Below are 23,477 nucleotides of genomic sequence, written 5' to 3' on the forward strand. Positions count from 1 at the left end.
ATATATATATATATATATATATAAAGGACCTACTATGAGCAATTACAAAAGAAATGTCTCCTGATGTTGCTGGGACTTTGCCTTCTTTCCAGAAGATGATTTCCAAAACCATAATCATTGAGCAGCAGCTCGTTATGCAGTAAGTCACCACCAGGGTGTTGCTTACAGATGGGCTGCTTTTTCAATATCTAAATCATGAAAGATTCAAGAGTGATTATAGGTTTACAGCACATATACTTTAAAGATGCACTGGGCAAAAGACGAGATAAAAGCAGCTTCAAATTTGGGGCAACATGATGTGTTTAATTTTCTTCTTTATTTATCTAAATAGCTCCTAATTCTGAGACTCTTTGTATTTGTGAGAATAACATCTCAGCCCATGTAGAAAGCACAGAGAGCTCTTCTACAGATTTGATTGCTGTGGCAAGTTGTTTAAGTGAACCACAGAATGGACTTTGGAAAAGAAATTGCAGGAGGATGGTAATTTTCAAGTCCCATCTTCTATTCACATTTGATTTGAATGTGTACCTATGTGTGAAACAGACTTTAAGTGGATATAATAACAGCTTCAAGAAGAGCAAAATTCTGTTACTTACACTTTATACCTTGAATGGCATTCTTGTATAACTTAAATTGTGTTAAAATTGACAACTATAAATCAGGGAAACACTTTATGCTTGGAATCTTCTCTTTAACATTGTTTAAGTTAATAATCTTCATAGAGTGCTAGAGGAAGCTGGCAGTCATCACAACTCACCGTTTACAAGAACACGACCTTCTCTTTACTTCTAAATCTCATGGCCCGACTCTGGTTTTAGTTAATGTTCCCACAGAGAGGTAACTGAACACTGATGTCCTGTTAGGCTCAATGGACACAGCTCTATGAGATCAGTGACTGCTGGCATGAAAAGTGTCCTTCATCTCTTGTCATAGGTAATGAAACCCATTCTGGAGTTTTTGATTTGATTTGCAGGGCTGGGTTTTCTTGTTTCTATTACATTTGGCTTATTTCTCAAAATTATCTATAATTAGCATGTGGGGGGTAGCATTACACTTTTCCTATATTTGTTAAAAGATTTATTTATGCATACAGAATTGGGGTACAGGCCAGAGGTGTAGGGGCAGTGAGAGGATTCACCAGAGACAGAGTGCGGGGCAGAACAGGCAGATGGTGGAAGTACACAGCTGGGCGAGACTGGAGACGTCTGCCCTGCCATGTGGGTCACCTCCTTGGCCAGCGGGGATCAAACTTGTACCACAGTGGCTGTGGAGAGCTTCATAATGCTGTGTTTTAACCCGCTGCACCACCAGGGAGGGCCTCATATTATTTTCTTAAAATGACTCAAAAAGATTGTTATGATGCTACTTAACTCTTCTTCATTTGAGGAAATTTCACAATAGTCTGTGCTGTAAACTAATAGCAAAGTATGGGCCTAGTGCATCCAAGAAACCTCTCTGTTACAACAAATAAAAGGCCCTAAAAGCAGCAATGCTACCAACAAAAATTAAAACCTCTGACAAAAACATGTGAGGAACTTTGGAAGATAAGAAAATCAAATTAAAAGAGCAGTCTTGAGAGACCAAGTAAATGCTGCATTTGATGACTCAATTTATTTCAGCGGAATGAAGAATAATGATAGAAATTTTATCATTAGCTCGGAAAGCACAATAAAGTGACACAAGCAAGAACATTTTCAGAAGAAAAACATGATGGACTAAAACCCTTTCTGAATGAGAATGTCTTTGTCCCATGATTTATGTGTGTTAGCAGGCAGAAACAATCAAGCAAAATCCAGGCAGTAAATAAATCTGGAGTTTATGGGGCTGCTATCACACCTCACATATCATTTGGTAATAAAAACTATGTAGACTTCTCCTTTTTCAAATAGGAACTATACCCAAATCACTTGCTTTTCTCTGAAAAAATACAAAGTATTTACTCTTTGTCAATACTATCTATAAAATTGTAAAAGGCCAACATTATTGCCCCATTTCACAAGCAGAAATTCTGAAGCAGAGAGAATTCTATTATGTTTCCTTTAGCATTTAGTACACAAGAAAAGATTAAGCAAGATTTTTTGAGTTTTCGTTGTTAGATTATACATTCATGTTATCCAACTTTTCTCATATAAGGTGAGGGAATGGCTGTTCCCCCCTTTTCTTTCCATCTTGATCCTTCCCCCATCACCCCTCCCCTTCCCTCCCCTCTCTTCCTAGATCCACTCTCCTCTCCTAACCTCCCTTCCCTTCCCCTCACACATATCATTAAGATGTTAAGATGTTTCCATTTCATTTATTTATTCATGCAACAAATACCTATCTGCCTACTATCCCGAGCCTGGGGACTACACAAAGCATAGCTGCAGAATCTAACAGTCTAAGCATGGCTGGGCCCTGTGAGGAGAACTGTGTGTGTGGCCCCATTCAATAAACTCTACGACTGAAGCCTGAAACCACCCTCCCTGCCCTGCGCGGGAAGAGAAGACCGGATAGGTGCAATCTGAGGGGGAAACAGTAAGATTAGGTTGGGGACAGTAGGGATAGAAAAAATATTGTAGCCATGAAGAGTACATAGTAAGGGCCTTCTGAATAGAATAAACTCTTCACATCATTTAGAATTATAAATAGCACTTGTTATTTGATATTGTCACTCACTCACTTAAATTCATACATCTCTACAATGGAATAAGAGTAACCAGACTATCAACATAGCATTTAAAAGTGTTCTCCATCTTACTCTTGTCTTTCCTTCCAAGTTTATCTTCATTTTCTACTCCTGCAAAATGCAAACACTTACAGTTTCCAATCTTGTCATGATCATTTTGTTTTCTATAAACCTGCATATTAAATGCAAACCTTTATGAGAAATACCTTACTGCATATGCCAAAGCCCCCAACCCACCACATTAACCCATTTGCTGAAAACTCCCCATTAATGTTGAGCTCAGGTTAAATACCAATTTACCTAGGCAACTTTCCCAGGCTTTTCTTGACTGAAATATTCACATACAAAACCCTACATGCCATTGGCTTATTTTATAGTGAACTCTCAAAGAAGTTCTTCAAAAAAACAAATAATGGAAGAAATAAAAGGATTGAGATACAAGAAGCAATTGGGGTTTGGTAGTGAGTAACGGATGCCATTGGAACAATTCATTTGAATTATGCACCAGATATCTAGATGTTCTTATCAATAATTTCACATTGAAGATTAGATTAGTTTCATGGAAAAAAATTAAAAAAATACATATATCAGGGGCCTCCCTGGTGGCACAAGGGGTTAAGTCTCCTCAGCACTATAAAGCCCTCTATAGCCACTGCAGTACAAATTCAACTCTGGCCAGGGAGGTGACCACATGGTACAGCAGACCTCTCCTGTCCTGTCTGCTGCTTCCCTCAGCAGTGTATTTTGGTTGATTTGCCTGTTCTGTTTCTCACTTTGTCTCTGGTAAATAGTCTCACTCCCCCTCTCACTGTAGCTCTGACCTGTACCCCAGTTTTTGTATGCATAAAAACATAAATATTTTTAAAATGCATATATCAACTCAAGGTAACTTTCAAGATAAAACCATTTGGATCTGCTTATTAAAGTGTATGGCTTGAAATTACAGACCTTTTTCTTTTTAACTCCACAATATATGCGATCAAGTTCAGTATTTACATACATACTCCTTTTTCTATCAGCAAATAGGTTCTAATGAAAGATCAAAACAAAAAAAAAGTAGCCTCCCTGAAATGTCAATTTATGAAAATATCAATCTGTTTCAGAAAATAATTCATATTTTTACTTTTACAATGCCTGACCCTGAGGGGTACCAGAAGAAGATGAAAACAGAATTATAAAAGTGACATAAAGTGATCAAAATGTTGTCTCTACCTCAGCTCAAGCTTTAACTACTTTTACTTTATTTTCCTTGAAGTCAAATCTTTTTGCAACACTATATACAATTTAGGGGGGTATAGATTTACACCTCTTTAGATGCCATCACACCTACCCACCATCAAGACCCAGTAGTTCTCAGCCACAATCTTCGTCACATTCCAGCCCACTTCACTCCTCATGCTCACCCTCCCCCAACCTAGCAACTTCAGTTCTGTGATCAGACTTGTAGGTTTGTTTTTATTTGTTTCTTTATATTCCACATGAGTGATATCATCCTGTATTTGACTTTCTCTTTCTGTCTCATTTCACTTGGTACAAACCCCTTTGGTTCCATGTTTAAAAGTAAATGCTACAAAAGATAAACAAGATACATTGATGTATTTTAGAATTATGTAATTTGTAGAAGAGATGATAAGATCCAATATTAGCTCTATGGTGGGGTGAAAACTCACCAATAAAGAGAGCACATTTTACACTGGATTTTGTAGACTTCTATGAAACCCAGCCACTTTTATACTGTCAGCCATCTACTAAGTCACATAAACATGGATACGAAAGGGTGATTTTCTTATTACCACAAACTCACTGATTTTGCTCCCAAATTTTCCCTAAATATGGAGAATTTTATGCATCTAAGATCTATATATTACAAGCCACAGCACAAAGAAAAATGTTTTCTCTATTGACTACCATGCATTAAAAAAAGGAGGTAGTATTTTTTGCCATTGACAATTTATTTATGCTAAAGAGCCATTCTACCACCTTTCATAATGTGCTTTGGGAAAACTAAATTATCCAGTTATACCAGATGAAATAGATTTCCCCAATAAAATATTGCTGCTTTCATTTATTTTTCTAGGGAAACAAAATTGAAAAAAACAATGCAATTTTATGGATTTGTTCATGGTCTCAAAGTACATAGGAATGTAAATTGCATTCCGTGTAGACCTCCAGCCTTCCTGCATCAGAAAAAGTGTGTCTCCACAATAACAACAATCTCTCTCCTTGGTGAGAAGCCAGAGCTCAGGCTGAGGAGCAAAAAACTATTCTGCTTGTTGGTGGCATCACAATTAGTATTCTGAAACACTAATTTCTAAGTCAACCTACTGTGGGAAATTCAACAAAACCTGCACCACTGAAACATGAGAAAAGAGCAATATATCTGCAGGTTCTCTGGATTTCTGCACCAAGTCTGCTCCTAATCTTCAACAGAAATTGGAGAACTAATATCATAGATAGGGAGGCCAGGGGTCTCAGCTGGCTCCAGATTTTACAAAGTCCCTGCTGTGAGTGTGAATCACTACAGAAGTGGTGATTCATGTCCTTTTATAAAGGTTAGTCCTGCAAATCTTTAAGAAAAGTTAAAAAAAAAAACAGATAAAGGAAAAAAGGAGGTGATATAGGTCTTTCAGCAAGTAGAAATAGAATTTCCCACAATCTATAGACTCCTCAGGGGTCCCTTCTTCTCACAGTTGGTGCCTGGTTTCCAGGCTCTAAGCCCCAGAGCTCCCAATAACACTAATTGCTTCAAAGTCGCTGCACAGAAAGAGGCAGATTTCGCTACAGCAGAGCAGTTAGAAGGTGTTACTTAAAAAAGAAAAAAAAAAAGGTACTGCTGGAATGCCTGCAAACACTCCAGTGATGATGAGTTAGAAATATTAACATCTCATTTTATAAAGAAATACATTTTGATGAAATAAATACTTGCTTGGTTCCAAAAGAAATCAGATTGAAAGAAATTTTTCATAAAGAGGGCGCTCCCTGGTGGCGCAGTGGGTTAAAGCACAGCACTAAGAAGCTAAAGCCAATTCAGCATGAGTTTGATCCCCGCCTGCCCTGGAGGTGACCACATGGCACAGCAGACCTCTCCTGACCCACCTGCTGCTTCCCTCAGCAGTGTACTTCGTCAGTCTACCTGTTCTGCTCCCCGCTCTGTCTCTGATGAATCCTCTCACCCTCCGCATCTCTGGCCTGTACCCCAGTTCTATATGAATAAAAAAAATAATTCTTAAAAATTTTTTTTTTCATAAAAAAGGGTGTTTATAGGAAACCCAAATCCAAATCATCCAAGAAGACTTGGATACCTTAATAGCAGGAATTCTCTGAAATAAACTGGGGATGGTTCTTACATTTAATTTTGTTGTGTTGCACATAAAGTCTGTTTCTGTGAATAATCTTACACAGCTGGTTCTAAATTATTTCAGCATTACAGAGAACGCAAACTTTGCCACAGGTAATTTTATGTGGGTGTTTTCTGTGCCTTCCATGTCATCTGGCTCAAGAGCCGGCACTAATCCATAATGTACTACATCTGCTATTAGACTCCACAAACTCCGAGATTGATATACAAGGAGGAGGCAAGCTCATTAACCAGACTGGGTGTATGGAAAGTTCAGGGGACGACACCTGTGAAGTATATCACGGCAGTTCCATTATACTTGACTGTCAATTTCAAGTACACTGCTCTTCCAGGCACATTATTTTTTGTTCACCTGAATTCGCAGTGGGGCAGTAGAGAAGGCCAGGATTAGTGGGTCTAGGCATCAGATTTGGGAACTGCAGGAGATTACTGGCTTCAGGACTGCCATTTAAAACATATTCCCACCTGGACCCATGTCTGCAAGGAAAACTTAAGAGAATCTTATTTTTTTATTTTTTTAGATTTTCTTTACGTAGCACAAAATGAGAATGAGTTGGGGGGGGAAGATTGAACCTGGTAAGGCATATTCCAGACTTCATCACTATTGTCAGCAGCTGCATATTTTACAGTTGTGTCTCTCCTTGAATGATGGTGGGTTACCCAGTGTAAGCTGTTTCACCTCATCTGTGATTAAATTATATTTCTTCCTGTCTGAACAAAGATGATATTGAAAATACAGGAAGGATTCAGCACTGGGGAACTACATGCTAATATTTAGCAAGTGTGGAGCACTGTGAGAAAATATCAATATGTGATGGTGTCATGGTCAAATCTAAGGAAAAGAAGAGGAAGTTATTTGAATGTCAAGTGGACAGATGTCCAGTTGTACTTTTGAAATGCCACTTAAAAGGTCCTCGCATCCTTTAATTTCAATTGTTAAATGTATTTGGACAAAACAGGTTGGTATCCAAGGAAGTTAAAAAAAAAAACACAACAACTTCTTGTAGTCGGTTTAATCAAAAGATCCAATATGTGCAGTAACAGGAGTTCAGATGTGACTCAATATGTAAAAATATATTCCTATCTGCATCTTTGGTATGATGGTAGATTAGAAAATAATGACATATTTTAAAATGTGTTAAGTTATCAAAACAGGAGACCAGCTGGAGTCAAAATTAAAGAAAGGGTTGAAATGATAAAGAAAAAAATAACGGAGTCTGCAGTGCAGGAAATATGCAGGTCTACAGCAGGGAGAAACAACACAAAATAAAATGATATCTAAGTGAGAAGTAGGATGCGAGAAGCTCCTGTGTCTTTGTGTGGCTTATGCCTTTGCAACTGCAGATCAGACCCTTGGAAGTTCCCAACCAGAACAAAACCGATGTGGAACTTTTCAAGGTTATTTAATTCAGTCCCCTTCCTTTAAGCAGATGAACTCCCAAGGCGATAAGAAAGGACTGCATAGTTGCTGATAGTATTTTAAAGTACTCTGGAGGAGAGATTCCAGGACAGTTCTCCATACATTTTTTTTTTTCTGGCTTTTATTAGCCTTGCAGGATGCTTTCATACAAATAAATCCAGAAACTTCCAATCAAAATTCAAAATAGTTCTGCTAAATCTGGCAATCATATTTCTTTCAGTCAAGCTAGACTTTTTTTTCTCCACTGCCTCCCTGTGCACATCTCCCATGGAACAGCTCCCTATTTTATCTCACTCTTTTATTCTTATGCAAACTGATAAATTACCTCAACCATTTTTTCTCTAACCTCATAGAGTATAACCGAGCTTATAATGTTGGTTTGTAATGTTGAAATTTGCAACTACTTAATACTTTTTTTTTTTATGTGTACAATGGAAAAGATATACTCTTTGATTGATTGGATAAGAGTAGAAACACAGATTTTTATTTATTTATTTTTTTAAAGATTTATTTATTTGTGCATACAGAACTGGGGTACAGGCCAGACGCTCGGGGCGGTGAGAGGATTCACCAGAGACAGAGTATAGGAAGCAGAACAGGCAGATCGATGAAGTACACTGCTGAGGGGAGCAGCGGGAGAGTCAGGAGAGGTCTGCCACACCATGTGGTCACCTCCTGGGGAGGCGGGAATTGAACTCATGTGGAAGCGGCTTTAGCTTCTCAGTGCTGTGCTTTAACCCACTGCGCCACCAAGGAGGGCCAGATTTTTTTTTTTTTTAAGCATCAGATGAAGTATTGAACATAATAATTCCACACATTCCTACAAAATTTTCACCTGGACCACTTAACTGACCACAAACGTATCATGTTATTGTGCCTTTGTCTAATTTTCTGGCAGATTTAATTTATCTTTATAGAACACTTATCTTTATATATTGTTGGAATTATACCACTTTTTCTCAAGAAAAGCAACCTTGGAGTTTCTCATGCTCTGTTATATTTCATCTTGCTAGATTTGGTCTTTTATCCCAATGTGTTAAGAAAAAGTGGACATCTATTCTCACTTGGTATTCACTAACATTACTAGTTTTGTGGCATGCTCTCTCCCTATTCATCCACCCATCAACAGTAAAAATACATTATTACAGACAGGAATCTAGAGATAATCTTAAAATCCATAGGAAAAAATACCATGCAAGGGGGATGGAAGAGTATACAATGTCTGCAACATTTCAATGTTTGGAAATGATGCTATTAATGAAAAAGTGAAATAAAGTTAGATTTCCCTTTACTCATGTGAGTATGTTAACAGCAGTGACCACTCTTTGTACTTATAAGCTTTCACATCATTTTTCTATATTCCGAGTCAGCTGAAACAGGAGGTGGAGGAAGTATTTATCTCTCTGGATGATGTCATGGATGTTGAGTGCATCCCACTGAAAACATATTTCCCGAAAGGACTTGATGAAATAATGCAATCATAGACTGCTTCTCTGGGATTAGCACTGCAGGCATACAAACTTTAGCATTAGCATGTCAATACATTCTCAGCAACCACATACCTGCTTATCAATATATATGTCCTCTTGTTGTTTTAGTGAAAGACTAAGGACAGACTCTTAGGAAAAAAATCAAAGGATGAAGAAAAGAGTAGACAAGAGGAAAAGTAGGAGTGTTAGTTAGTATTATTTGCTAGCTTTTGGTTTTCTTTTATCCTCACTCCATCCCTACAGACTCATGCCATGCCAGACTTGCAGGGCTCATCTAACTTGAGACAGTAATTTATCAAGCAACAGACCTTTCTGTTCTCCACATCAGTTAGGTGTCGATGATAGCTGAATATCTACAGTGTGTCTCTTCTTACCAGGACACATGTACATAGTTTTGCAAGATTACATTCCCTTTTCTCCATCATCTCCTACCCTCTTCCTGTGTATCCCATTTTTTCCCACTTTCTTCCAATCTGCTTAGATTCCTACCAGGTGTGATGCTTAATTTTACATGTCAACCTGAAAGACTCATTGGGCGCTTAGATATCTGGTCAAATTTTCTGGATGTGTGTGTGGGTGTAGTGGATGAGAGTAACATATGAGTAAAACAAACTGCCCTGCCTCATATAGATGGATGTAATCCAATTGATTGAAACCCAAATTCAACAAAAAGACTACCCTCCTATGAGGAAAAGGAAACTCCTCTCCTCTGGTTGCAGCTGAGCTGGGACATTATTTCTTTCTTGCTTTCAAACTGATTTTCAAAGGAAAATATCCTCTGCTTTTCCTGGGTATTAATGCAACTGGTCTTGAAGTGGACATACACCATTAGCCCACCTGGCCATTAGGTCTTAGATTCTTAGAGGAACTACCTCATTGCTCTCCTGGGTATCTAACTTATTGACTACAGATCTCAAGTCATGATGTCCACAGGCAGAATGTCCTCAATTCACTTAACTACTGACCATTTCTAGCACTGCTCTTTCTGCTGTGTCTATTCAGATCTCTTTCCTTAACTCAAGTGTCCAAATTCTACCACCAATTCACGATGATAAAGTAAAAGTACAGCTTGTGATTAGATACCAGAACTCACCTAAAACTCCCCTTGTCTACTATTCCATTTCTCTTGCAATTAAAATAACCTGCATGGCAATGAGAGACACTTTAAAGTGAGGTTGACAACAGTGAATGGTGTTTCGATATTTCATAGTGCTAAAGATAGAAATACTAGGTAATTAATAGTCTTCTACCTTTAAGGAACTTACTGTAAGTCTCAGAATGATGCTTTATGGGGGATACCAAATTAAAAATAATTGAAAAACAGAGCTATAAACCTATCTCTTTAATGATGAGGAGTCTGACAGGCCCATAGGCATTAAACAACTGAAGCAGCTGACTTGGGGAAAGAGGTTTAGGTGAAGCCACTGTTAGTGTCCTGATGTACTTACCTGCTTCTCTGAAGGAGGTGACTAGAACTGACATGAGGTGAGGACAGTTGTCCCAGTGTGAGGAAGTGACCCTTGCCTTTATGGAGAGTAAATGACCCCTTGCCTTTATGGAGAGTAAGCTCCCCAAGAGGGGAAGGTTAAAGAGAAAGGCTTTCTATTGCTGCTACTATTAACATTCGCATGCATATCCTAGTTTCCAAAAATTGCCTTAAGAATGTCCTTGACATCTGTGCAGCAAAAGAGACATTACAAAAGACAAACAGACATCCTACTGATTGGGAAAAATTTTTCTCACACAAAACTAGCAATAAAGGGTTGATCACAAAGATATGTTGTGTTTGATGAAACAGAACAAAAATAAACAATCCCATCAAAAAATGGGCAGAAGAGCTAAAAAGACACTTCTCCAAAGAGGAAATGTAGTTGGCCAACAAGTATATGAAAAACTGTTCAACATCACTTGTGATAAGGGAGATGCAAATTAAACCACAATGAGATAACACCACACCCCAGTGACAATGGCACATCTTCAAACAACTAGCAACAACAAGTGTTGGCGAGGATGTGGAGAAAAAGGAACTCTCCTGCATTGCTGGTGGGAATGCAAACTAGTACAACCACTATGGAAAAATGTTTGGAGGTTTCTCAAACTGCTAAACATGGAGCTTTCCTACGACCCAGCAATCCCACTCCTAGGTATCTACCCAAAAGACACAAAAACACTGATTGAAAAAGATACCGCACCCCCATGTTTATTGCTGCATTATTCACAATTGGAAAGACATGGAAATAGCCCAAATGCCCAAAAGTGGATGATTGGATTAAAAAGGTGTGGTACATATACACAGTGGAATATTACTCAGCAACCAAAAAACAAAACCACATGCCTTTTGCAGCAATATGGATGGAGCTAGAAAAGATCATGCTTAGTGAGATAAGCCACAAAGAATAGGAAAAATGCCAGATGGTTTCACTCATTGCAGGAATATAAAAGACCTGGCGAGAAAATTATAATAATAACGAACAATTATATACCAGAGACATTTTATGGGAGTGGAGTGGGGAATGGGATCCAAAACAGTAGAGAAGGGAAATGCACTGGACTATGGTGATATCACAGGGTGATTTGGTGTTGGGAAGCCCACGGGGATTACAACTGAGATGGAAAAATGCACAAAATGATGTAAAATAAACTATATATATATATATATATATATATATATACATATATATAGTACATATATACACACATATACATAAACTATTATATACATGCATGTATATACACACATATAAACTATTATATATGTGTATGTATATATATGTACACACACACACATAGAATGTCCTTGACATCTTCTAAATGTCAGTGAGTTTGAGTTATTATATCAATTAGACAACCTCAAATTTAGGTACATAAAAACACCATCGAGGCACACTGAAGACTGTAGTTCAACTTCACAATTGTTTAGTTTTATAAGAAATATTTTCTTGAGAAATATCATAAAGCATCCAAGTTTGTATCCAGTCAGTGACACCCAAGCACAGACCTTTCCATTTTCTTTGCTTTTGAAAGCTGCACCATTTGAAGGATGTTTTCTGATTAATAGGACTCAGACAAAGCATGTTGACTGCTTATATCTTACCTTTGCAGTCCAATGTCCAAATTTTCATTTTTACACAATGTGGATTTTATATAATTTTTTCAGGAATTAAAAACACTGCAGCATACATAAATTATCCAATAATTAATTGTAAATACACTTGGAGCTTTACCATACACAACCTAATTATGGTTAAATAAATCTTAAATCTTAAATCTTAAATCTTCTTCTCTGAGTATGCAAATTTACTACATTAAAGTAGGTGCACATAACATATGATGCATAATTTCATAATTTTTTGGGCAGCAAATAAGAGAATATACTTCTCTAAGACCTCAGAAATGGAATCTTTATGGGAGAAAATTCAGAAAGCTGAAGCCTAATGAAAACAGATTTCTACCTGCTAGACTTTTATCTATTTATTTGTGATTTTTTTATTAATTATTTTTTCCTTACATCTTTAGACATGCATAGACAATAAAACTGTATAACTCTGAAAGATGACAGAACAGTGTTAAGGAAAAGGGACCAAATTTTCTATTTTTTAATTCCAAGTGAAAACAGACTTTAGATGATCTTTATAGAAAGGTAAGATACAGTTGTGCATTTTCAATGCAATTATGTGTTGTGAGTATTTTGAGACTGAGTTTGCCTACTGATACCTTGAGCCAAAAGCAGACTCAACTTAAGGACAAAACATGCACCTCTGTTGATACTGTGAATGCTAATTTTTTTGGATCAACACTGCTTATTAATATGTCTTTACTAAATGACTAGGAGAGATGCCAACACTGAGATGTTAAATTGAATTTAACTGTTTTATCCAATACATGCTCAACAATTCTGTGTTTTCCTTGATTAAAGATCATGAGGAAATTTTATGACTTGATGTCCAGTGTAATTTCTCTCTTGTAAGACTTGTATTCAGCCACCTTTCCTATCAAAGCACTGACAATAGAACACATGAAAATAGATTTGAAACTTCTGACTTAAAAATGCATAAACAGAATACCTACTGGATTTAGAAGGATTGTGAGGAAAAGTTCACCTCCTCTGATACTTTTATCCAATTCTTGGGGTCCACCAGGATACTCTTTATAGAAAATAGTGTGGGTGAACAATCCACAAGTCTGTCGAGGGAGAACCTGAGGAAGAGACAGGAAACTAACTTAATATTGAATGTAACCACATTCCCATTAATGATTGCTTCTGAGTTTCTTGGTTGCTGGGGTTTCTTGGTTGTGGAGTCTGATCTTATTGTTTGTTTGTATTTTAGATTTTCTTTATTTATATATACAGAACTGGGGCACAGGCCAGAGGGGCAGGGGTGGTGAGAGGATTCACCAGAGACAGAGTGGGGAGCAGAACAGGTAGATCGACGAAGTACACTGCTGAGGGGAGCAACGGTGGGTTAGGAGAGGTCAGCCGCGCCTGTGGGTCACCTCCAGGGCAGGGGTTGAATTTGCACTGAAGTGGCCACAGCTTGGCTTAGCTTCACCGTGTAGCACTCCAACCCACTGTGCCAAGGAGGGCCAAGAGTCCTATCTTATTGTAGTCATGCACCGGTGTTGCTATAATTATGTTGATGTACAGGGAGTCATCCATTCAAAAGTATAGCACCTACAGGCTAAGGCATTTTCACTCTGCTCTGCAAATCTCACCCAATGGCTGACTTGAGTGAAAGGATTGATGAGTAAATAAATAAATAAGTGAAAAGCCTTTCCTAAGGTTAATTTAATTCAAAAATAGAGATTCTCCAGGTTACACTTCTCATGATATTAGACCATTACAACCCTTCCTTCTGAAATACAGTCTTGCATGATACTCTGTTTCTGAGATTCAAAACAATCAGCTTTCATCACTCCCTTTGTTTTGTTTTTACTATACTCTGAATTTAAAATTTAATCACAGTAGTAGTCAAATCATCTAATGATTGCTGCTGGCACATTGTGCAGTTAATTCTGTTATAAATCTGAATGTTCAACAGAGAAAGCAAATAAGTAATTTTATTCCCTAAAACTTATTTTGAATAACAAATTACTTAAAATCTAATGGAAAAGTACATCCAATTGCACTGCAAAGCTATAATTTTATTTATTCTTTTCTTAATTTTTAAAATAGCTTGTATTAGATTCAAGGTAAATAAATGCATGTAATATTGGCTGAAAGGAGTGTTTTTATTTCACAATGTGTTGAATAGTCATGTAACCCAATAGAGGGAAAACTCTCACTCTGATTAGAAATTATATGCGAACCATTCTTTGTATGCTCCTGAATTTCTAGGGATGCCAATGCCACTATTTACATTATCAATGGCTCCATTTAAATCTGAGGCTTCTTTGTGTGTTCCAGGGCCAATATATAATAATAAAATAATTACAGTTTTATAGTTAATGAACAGTGGATACTAACTCTGGATACATAGTGCACTAGTGTTTTTTCTTTGGCTTTCAATAGTCATGGACAGATAAATAGGTCAGTAGATAGATGACAGGTAGACAGGTGATTGATAGGTAAGTCTGATGGCAAACTGAACAACGGACTGAGGGAATAGAAATATTTAAAGGAGAGAGAACAGTTGTAAACCCTTGCCCTGGTGTAGGCAACTAATGATGAGAATATAATCTAAGGTACTGGAAGCAGGAATGGTCATTTTGAGATGGGCTATTTATATCAAAGTGAGCGACATCACTTTTACATTTCACTGAATTATTATAAATTATCATTTAAAATTGATTTGCTTTTACTCTCATTTATATCAATTGATTAATCACTCCTACTTTGATTTAATTTTTTTTTACTTAATACACATTTGTGCTATGCAAGGAAATAAAGACAAATAAGAATAGCAGTGTAAGATGCTCTTGAGTATCTATCTGAAAGTTAAAATGAGTGGGTAAATTTAGCTCTTATATGGTACTGTTTGAGTCTTTTGAAAATACAGTGATTTTAGAGGTATTTTATTGACCTGTAGATACAGCCTTTGTCTCCAAACTCTCAATGAAACCATCCAAACACATATAGAGGTACTCTCCACACGTATAGTGTACCATCTATTCAGAAACTGCATGGATGGTCTCTACGTTACTCATGTACAAAACCTGGAGTCTTTATTTTTAATGGACTTGCCAACCCAACCCCACTGCTTATGAAGTTAGCCCATTTTTAAACAAGGTGTTGACATGCAACCAGTAACCTCACATGGGTTCAGAATTCATGATCACTGGAACGCAGCCAAGCTTAACCCTGTCTTTACACACAGACATAAAAAGATTTCAATACCCATCACAGTCTCTGCTCACCATGATGTTATTGTGAATGAAGCCCTTTCGGTATCGTGCAGGTTTCAAATGTGGGTACTCTTCAGTGCTGGTGACCTGAATACCCCAGACTTTCCTCCACGCTGCATACAACTGAATATGAACCGGGTAGACACCTGAATGATGGGGTGCCACCGCATAGCCCATGTTGATCGGTATTCCATGATCCTGAAAGAAATCAAAACAACAGGATACAGAGTGTGGTCAAGTGAATTCAGTTAAAACTGCTCCCCAAATACCATCTTATGTTAGGGTTTGATATGTTGATTCTGTGTCAAGTATGACTTTTTTAAATTAATTAATGTATTTATGCACACAGAACTGGGGTGCAGGCCAGAGGTGCAGGGGCAGTGAGAACATTCATCAGAGACAGAGTAGAGAACAAGACAGGCAGACCGATGAAGTACTTTGTTGAGGGGAGCAAAGGACAGATCAGGAGAGGTCTGCTAAGTCAAGTGGATCACCTATGGGGCCTGGGACTGAACTCACAATGAAGCAGCTACAGCTGTTGCAGTGCAGGGCTTTAACCCATTGCACCACCAGGAAGGGCGAAGCCTGACTTGTATTTAGCTGCTCATTGTTGTCTAGCTTTCAGACACAGCCAAAGTCTGTGAGCATGAATCTACAGATCAGACTGGTTTTGATATTGACTTCAGAAAATTTGGGGGTAGAAGGAAAGAAAATAGGATACATATATATATATATATATATATATATGGCTTAAAGCCCTGTACTGCAACAGCTGTAGCTGCTTCATTATGAGTTCAATCCCCGGCCCCGGATGTGTACACACACACACACACACACACACATATCTCAGATAGATAGACAAACAGATAATACAAAGATATATGGATTGGCCCTCCCTGGTGGTACAATGGATTAGGATGAAGCACTGCAAGCTGGCTGCAGCTGCTACAGTGTGAGTTTGATTCCCTGCCCTGGAGGTGATCCACATGGCACACCATACCTCTCCTGACCCACCCACTGTTCCCCTGACTACTTCGTCAGAGGTCCTGTTCTACTCCCCACTCTGTCTCTGGTGAATCCTCTTACCGCCCCTGCACCTCTGGCTTGTACTCTAGGCCTGTGTGAATAAATGAATAAATGTTAAAAAAAAAAGAGAGATAGATGGATAGGTAAATAGATGATAGGTAACTAAAAAAGTGTCACTTGAACAAACTGAGAGATGGGAGAGCACATATGTATGCATATTTATGTACACACATGTTAAAGGCAATAAAAAGGGGAAGTATAAATAATAAAGTGAGGAGCTTCCTTGATAACTAAGTGATTTGGAACTAATGCTATTGGAATAATGCAGGCATCAGAGGTCGCTGAGCATAGAGGGTGATACTATGCTCTGTGTGTTAGGGACAAGTGGCAAGTGAGAAATCAAGGTGAACTAGAAGTGGAGGGTTACTCAAGGCTGTCCATTGGGAAGCAGGTGCAGTGGAATGCAGATTCCAAGGGACTGGGTTACCTAAGAACAAATATGTGGTCAGATTAAAAGTCCAGGATGCATCTCTGCAGAACTCAGTGATGCTTTGGAAACAAAGAGTAAAGGAAAAGTGAAGATTAAGGTTCTCTCCTTTGTTTTGAGCCTAAACAACTCTATTTATGTATAAAATATACACTTTACTTTGAACTGCTTGCTTTGGGTAAACAGTCAACTCTAAAGGGAAATACATAAATTTAAGACAAGAATATAAAAAATGACATTACACAGTTCACGCAGTGAGGTTCGTTGTTCGTTATATAGATCTGCTGTTCTTTTTTTTTAGATTTTGCCCTCTAAATGTTTATCTGCTTTTAAAAGACTCCTTTTAGGACTCAATCTCATCAATTGAGCTTATAAATGACAATATATGGTCATATCTGAAAGTGGACTGAATCAATAAACAGAATACAAAAAAATGTTGACAATTGCCACTTCTATTTTCTATTACATGGTGCATAGCATAGGAATATAATTCAGTCTGGCATAATAAGCAAGCAGCAAGTAGATCACATATCTACAATGCCAAAGTCATAAGCCACACTCAGTTTAGAAGAAAGACCCTAAATTCTTGACAAGCCTCCGTCACTCTTCCTTTCATGGAATGACAGTCATCGTATAGCCAAATTCCTCTCTCACTAAGGCCATGTTTTCCAACATCTATTACAATAAATGACTCTGTAGAAAGACTGAATTATGAAATCAATGCTATAAAATTAGCTGGAATCTTTTGCTAGGCACTGGGGAAAATGCATTTCTTGATGTGTGTCAAAGAAAAATACTTCTTTCAGGAGCTTGCATTTTCATTACAAAGCAAGGTTGAAAAAGTGCAGTAACAAAATTACTTGGAAGATACCAATGGGGGAAGAGATTCCTCTAACTCTGACACATCACTGGAGAACAAGTACTATAAAAGCCCTAGTTCTGTCTGGTGAGTTCCATGTTGCCCAGAAAATCACCACAGAATTTCTTGAGGATGAGAGTCCTCATGAGGTCAAGGGGCTGCTGCCTTATTTGTGAAGTGCAGATGGACTCCCTCAAGAGACAGACTTTAGTGTCCAAATTCCATCTGATGAACAGAATGCATGTGACTGTTGCTTAAAAAAATACTCTGGGGTAGCTCAAAGGGAAAGGATGCAGCATTGCAAGCAAACCACAGGTGCTTCAGTACGAGTTTGATCCCTGCCCCAGAGGTGACTCACATGGCACAGCAGACCTCTCCTGACCTGCCTGCTGCTCCCCTCAGCGGTGTACTTCTTTGATCTGCCTGTTCTGTTCCCCACTCTGTTTCTGGTGAAGCCTCTCATTATCCTGCACTTCTGGCTTGTACCCCAGTTCTGTATGCATAAAAAAATAAACCTTAAAAAATACTTTGGAGTTTACAAGAAGAGGAAAATCTATTATACTCATTATTATTTCAAACAATTCATACAGAGATTTGTAAGGGTTTTTGCTCAAATATGAATACTGGACAAATCATCAGTTTCTGAATCGTAGCCATCTTCACTAAAAACTCTGTTAGTGCAATTTTATTTCCAATTTGGGGGCAAGAATCCTAGATGAGTATGTGAATGTTTAGAAACAAACAGATAACATTGTGAAGAGAACTGAAATACCAAACAATAGTGTTCCTTCAGAAAAAAAAAAAAAGACGTTTAACTTTTGACAGGTAGTAAAATAAATTGTAGAACTTTCATGAAAAAACCAGAAGATAAAAAGCAATTGATTTGGTGAGTAGGAAGGAAGGGGCAGTAAAAGGATTTTATTATATTTATTGATTTCTGGGGGTGCAATGCTATGCTGCTCATAAGGTCATCTTATCACACTGACAACTGCAGCTCAATCAAAATAGTAAATCACACTGGATAATTATGAGTTTATACTTTTTCAACCTAAATGATATCATAAAATGAAAAAGAATTCCCTAGTAACTCTTTTGCTGTTATCAAGGGGCCTTCTGAACTAAAAATCTTCATTCTTTACTGTCCAGAATTTAAAACCTTCTTCACTGAGACTTGGTCAACTGCATATGAGCTAAGTCTATTGATAGAAGACCAGAAAAGTTACAAAATGTGATAGTCTAATGTGAGTACAAGAAGCAGTTAAAACTATAAAAGGAGAAATATGTGACAGAATAAATTAAATAAGGAAATATAAGGGAAGCCAAATATGATTTTTATTTATAAAAGCAATATCTCTCACACAACCCAGGTTTTCTAGGATATTATATTCCAAGATTGTCACCATAAATAATTACAGGAGAGTTACACTTGATCTAATTTTCCTAGTTACATTAAATTCCCATTTGATTGGGAAATGACATCAGATGATAATTAACCTGCTATACTACAGTCACCATTTCCCAAAATCTGCAATAATGTAAACAGTGTCTAGCATTAAAGTGCTAATAGTAATTGGTTTGATTTCATTGAGTGTTTCTTTGATCATTCCTGTTGGGCGTATCTACTCGCAATTTTTTAGTACCTGATATTTATTATCTTCATGATCATGAACTGCGTCATTATCCCATGTCACAGCTTGGATGTTATTGTCAAATGTGGAATTGAGCCTCAGAGAAGACAGATGACTTGCCAATGGCCACCAGTGGCAGATCTAGAGTCATGCTCAATTCTTCACATTCACAGATTTTGCTTTGACTACTCCCTCTCTGCTAATGACTAGAAACACTTTATGGGCAATAGGAAGCTGATTTTAATGTATATGTCTTAAATGAACTCCTATTTACTCTATTTTTACTTGAGAAGGCTATGCCTGAAAATTTTACATTTCTCAGTCTCCTCTGCAGCTATCATTTCTGATGCAAATAAGGTCCTGTCATTAAGAAATACTCAGAATAGATGAGCACATGCTCAAATCTTGCAGCTCTGGGTCCTTGTTGTGGACATATAAGATCTTGAGAAAGGAGACTTTTCTGAAGAAGTACTTGGGGCCCATTTTCAGGGAAGCACAAGAAGCTTATTGCTCTGCCAGAGTTGCAGTGGGCAACTCAGTAGAGGTTGTTCCCTTAGGGAACTAAGTTTGTCTGAGTCCCTAGTCGGGTGGGGATATAGCTTAGAATTTGCTCTATCAGCCCGTCCAAAGTTTGGGAAAGCCTTAAATTGCTGAATAAAAACCCTCCTTGTTTAAAATAACTCAAAGTGTCTTCTGTTTCTAGCATGGAAACTTGACTGATATCCATGTTCCTTTTCACTCCTAACAAATATAAAAAGTTTTAAAAAATTCAGTTGAAAGTTTGAATTCCAGGAAAAGACAAATAGAAGAAGAGTTTGCTAAAACCAGCCATATATATGGATATATATAAATTTATTTATATTTCACCTTTAAAAGCCAGAGCATAACAAATTTCACTTTCTGGAAAGCCATCTTATTAGAAATATACGAAATGCACTTAATACAAGGAAATCAGTTCCTGGTACCACCAGTGAGCCCTGCACACTTGTATCATTAATAATAAAGAAATCATGGATTTTTAAGAAATTCATATAAAGGGAAATAAATGAAATAATCTGCATAAATGAGTGGACTAAACAGTACCCTACTGAACTTAAAATACTGATTTACCCTTGTAAATCCACAACTTCTAGGGAGTGACAGTGGTGCAAAAGAAAATAGATCTCATTATCTATTTTTGCTTTTTATTAGGAACTTGGAATCATATTGTCAACTTTGAGAATGATCTTAGGATCATTGATTTTCCACTGTGTTTTGGGGACTGAAATTGTCTCTTCTGTTTTTATAAGTGATAAAAGCAATGCCTGTGTGACCCTGGAAATTGGCTGGGTCAGTCCTGACACTTTTTGGACTGAAGCCTAGTAAATGGTGACAAATCTCTAGGGAGCTCTGTGTTACAAATGGATTTTTTTTCTTTTGAAAAAGAAATAGCACAGCAATGGCATAGCTCCTATAGCATTGAACTTTCCGATCCTAAGTACAGCTATTTTGGGCAATTGAGTCTCATTCCTCTAATATTCTTGACCCTATAGCAAATCTACTTTACTGCTTAAAGGGAACTTATAGGAAAACTAAATGTTCACCCACAGTGTGTGAAGTATGGTTTGTTAGGCACTAGTGTTGTTAACTTTTCTGGTCAGAATTGTTTATTGATAACCAAAATGTTCAATGCATTGTGGTTCATTGATTTATTTTATCTGGCCTATTTATTTTGTGCCTATGGTTTATCTGGAAACATTCTAATAAATGGAGTTCAGAGCAAGGGACAAAATAAATAAATCCCAGCCATCAGGAACCTTAGATTTTAAAGGGATGAAATAAAATTATGTAATAAGTAGGTAGATTGCATTATATATCAGGGGCAGAGAGTTATGGAAAAACATAAAGCAGAGAAATGGAGAATGAAGGGGTATGGGTTGCAATATTAAACAAATTATTCATTGAGTGCCTTGTGGAGAAAGAAATAATTTGACTCATGATCTCAAATGGTGAGGATTGAGCCATTTAGATAATGTGGGGATGTCATCCCAGGCACAGGGGACAGTGCAATCAATACTTTACTTGAAAGCATCTGAGATATATATTTGAGTAAGATCTGGAAAAAGTTAGTATAAAGTACCAAAGATAATGTCAAGAGGTATGACTGTTGCCAACAGTCCTTTAAGTTACTTGTTGAACAACTCCTGGGGTGTCGTTGACATTAAGGTCCTTAGATGCCATGGGAAGAAAGTTATTTACCGTGAGTAACATAGGAACTTATTGGAATGATTTGAGCAGGTAGACTATATGATTTAATCTACCATTTGAAAAAGTTATTTTGGCTGCTATGAGCAGAGGAAAGGAAGTAAGGAGACAAGAGCCTATTAGTTGACTATTGAAGCCATGTCTGTGAAAGATAATGCCAGCTTGAATCAGGCTGAAGACAATGCAGTTGGTGAGAAATGATATTCCGGTTACATTGTGAAGGTGGAGGAGACACGACAGATTGAATATAGAACATCAGAATACGTATACAATGAATGCACTGACATTTACATCTAATGAGACCAAGAAGCTTAAAAATTAAACAGATTTGGGAAAGGAAGATAGGAAGCACAGTATTTGAAATCAGACATCCAGTTGAATATATCAGGCAGGAATTTACATAAACAAGCATGCCATTCAGGGGAGAGCATGCAGCTAGACATCTAAATTTGTTGAGTTATCCACATATAAAAACTTTTAATTAGTCAAAAGACTCATTTGACATCAAGAAGTAAAGGGATGAGAAATGAATATACTGAGAAAGAGTATTACAAGTGAGATGGGAGAAATAACAGGTGTTGACAATGAAATGGGGGAGGGGGCAATGGAGAATGTGTGTATCAAAAAACTTGAATTCTACACACAAACAGTTGAATCTAAAAGAGAACTAATAATTGGACATTGGGTCAGTGGTGTCCACTGACCTGGACAAGAAGAAGTTCTGATGGAGTGGTGGAGGATTAAGAGACAAAGTGGCTTTAAGACAAAACAGGAGGAGGTGATAAGAGACAGTGGCTGTAACAACTATTTCCAGATGTGTTGTGAAAATGGAGAGGCCAGGACTGGAGCTGCAGTTGGAGGGAGGAAAAAAAAATTAGTAAATGATTATTTAAAGCTGATGTAAGAGAGAATTACAGGAATGGCTTTCTTGAACAGCTGGGAAAGGACGAGATTGACTGCAAAACTAGAAAATGCACTCTTTGCATTTTGAGTTCCTTCATTCATCGTTTCAAGATAGAAAGCAAGACTGCATCCTCCCACAGACTGCCTGGTGCAGTTTATTTATATTTATGCTATGTTAATACCAGGTAATAAAATGTATCTATGTATTGAAATTATAAGATAATCATGGCTAATGGATCAACTGTGTATAAATACCTTGAGTATGTATACCCAGTACATTAGCTTAATATTTTAAATGCTTTATATGATTGCCTATATTTATGCAATAAACCACTGGTTTAGGTGGGATGGATAGGTATGTTTGTGTGTGTAAGTGTGTGGAGGCAGTATTAGTGGGAGTAGTAGTAATCATAGTGGTGGAGGTGATAAGACAGTCCTTTCAGAAGTTGGTTAGAATGCCCTTCACTTTCTTTTCTTTTCTTTTCTTTCTTTCTTTTTTTCTTTTTAACACATTCTCAAACCTTTTGGATGCTTCCAAAAACATATAGCTGATAGGCTGGGATAACTAATTTAAACACATCATTTTGCAGAAATAAATTTGCATAAATTACTACTTTCTCTGAGCAATGGAATATAGTTCCAATATTATGTTTGAGTAAAACTGAGATTTCCCTTAGGAGTCATTTTTTCCTCTTAATGTCAGCTTAATGTATTAATGGAAAAATGCTTTCAATATTTGGTGTAGGCAGGAATCATCACTTCAGTTGTCAATTCTTTCAGCCATCCCCAAATTACAAGGTACTATTACATCTGATATCCTGCGACTTCTCTAAGTGCTAAAGTAATTCATACTGGTAATTGTCTCAGTTTCATGGAACCTTGAGTACCATGTGAACGAGGTTAAACTTCATCAAGCAAGAAGTTTATATAAGTCATATCCTCTATATATTAAAAAAAATTCTAATCATGTAAGTGCTCAAGCAGATGATTAAATTATTATTTATTTATGTAGACATGCTGACATGTTTCAAACTAAAACTGTAGCGAAATACTAT

General features: G+C 37.3%; 1 protein-coding gene across 2 annotated transcripts in view; it reads right to left on the reverse strand.

Moving 5' to 3' along the window:
* Window positions 1–23,477, reverse strand: part of NDST4 (N-deacetylase/N-sulfotransferase (heparan glucosaminyl) 4) — a 223,156-nt gene that overhangs the window by 84,335 nt on the left and 115,344 nt on the right. For both annotated transcript variants that reach the window (XM_012727987.1, XM_004686628.2), the window contains exons 5-6: window positions 15,288–15,473; window positions 13,002–13,130 (exon numbers count right to left, since the gene is read on the reverse strand). In XM_012727987.1, coding sequence (XP_012583441.1) covers window positions 13,002–13,130; window positions 15,288–15,473 — 315 coding nt within the window. The remainder of the gene's footprint in view (window positions 1–13,001; window positions 13,131–15,287; window positions 15,474–23,477) is intronic.

The sequence above is a fragment of the Condylura cristata genome, unplaced genomic scaffold, assembly GCF_000260355.1.
Source record: "Condylura cristata isolate star-nosed mole 26May11 unplaced genomic scaffold, ConCri1.0 scaffold00021, whole genome shotgun sequence".
Taxonomy (NCBI): Eukaryota; Metazoa; Chordata; class Mammalia; order Eulipotyphla; family Talpidae; genus Condylura; species Condylura cristata.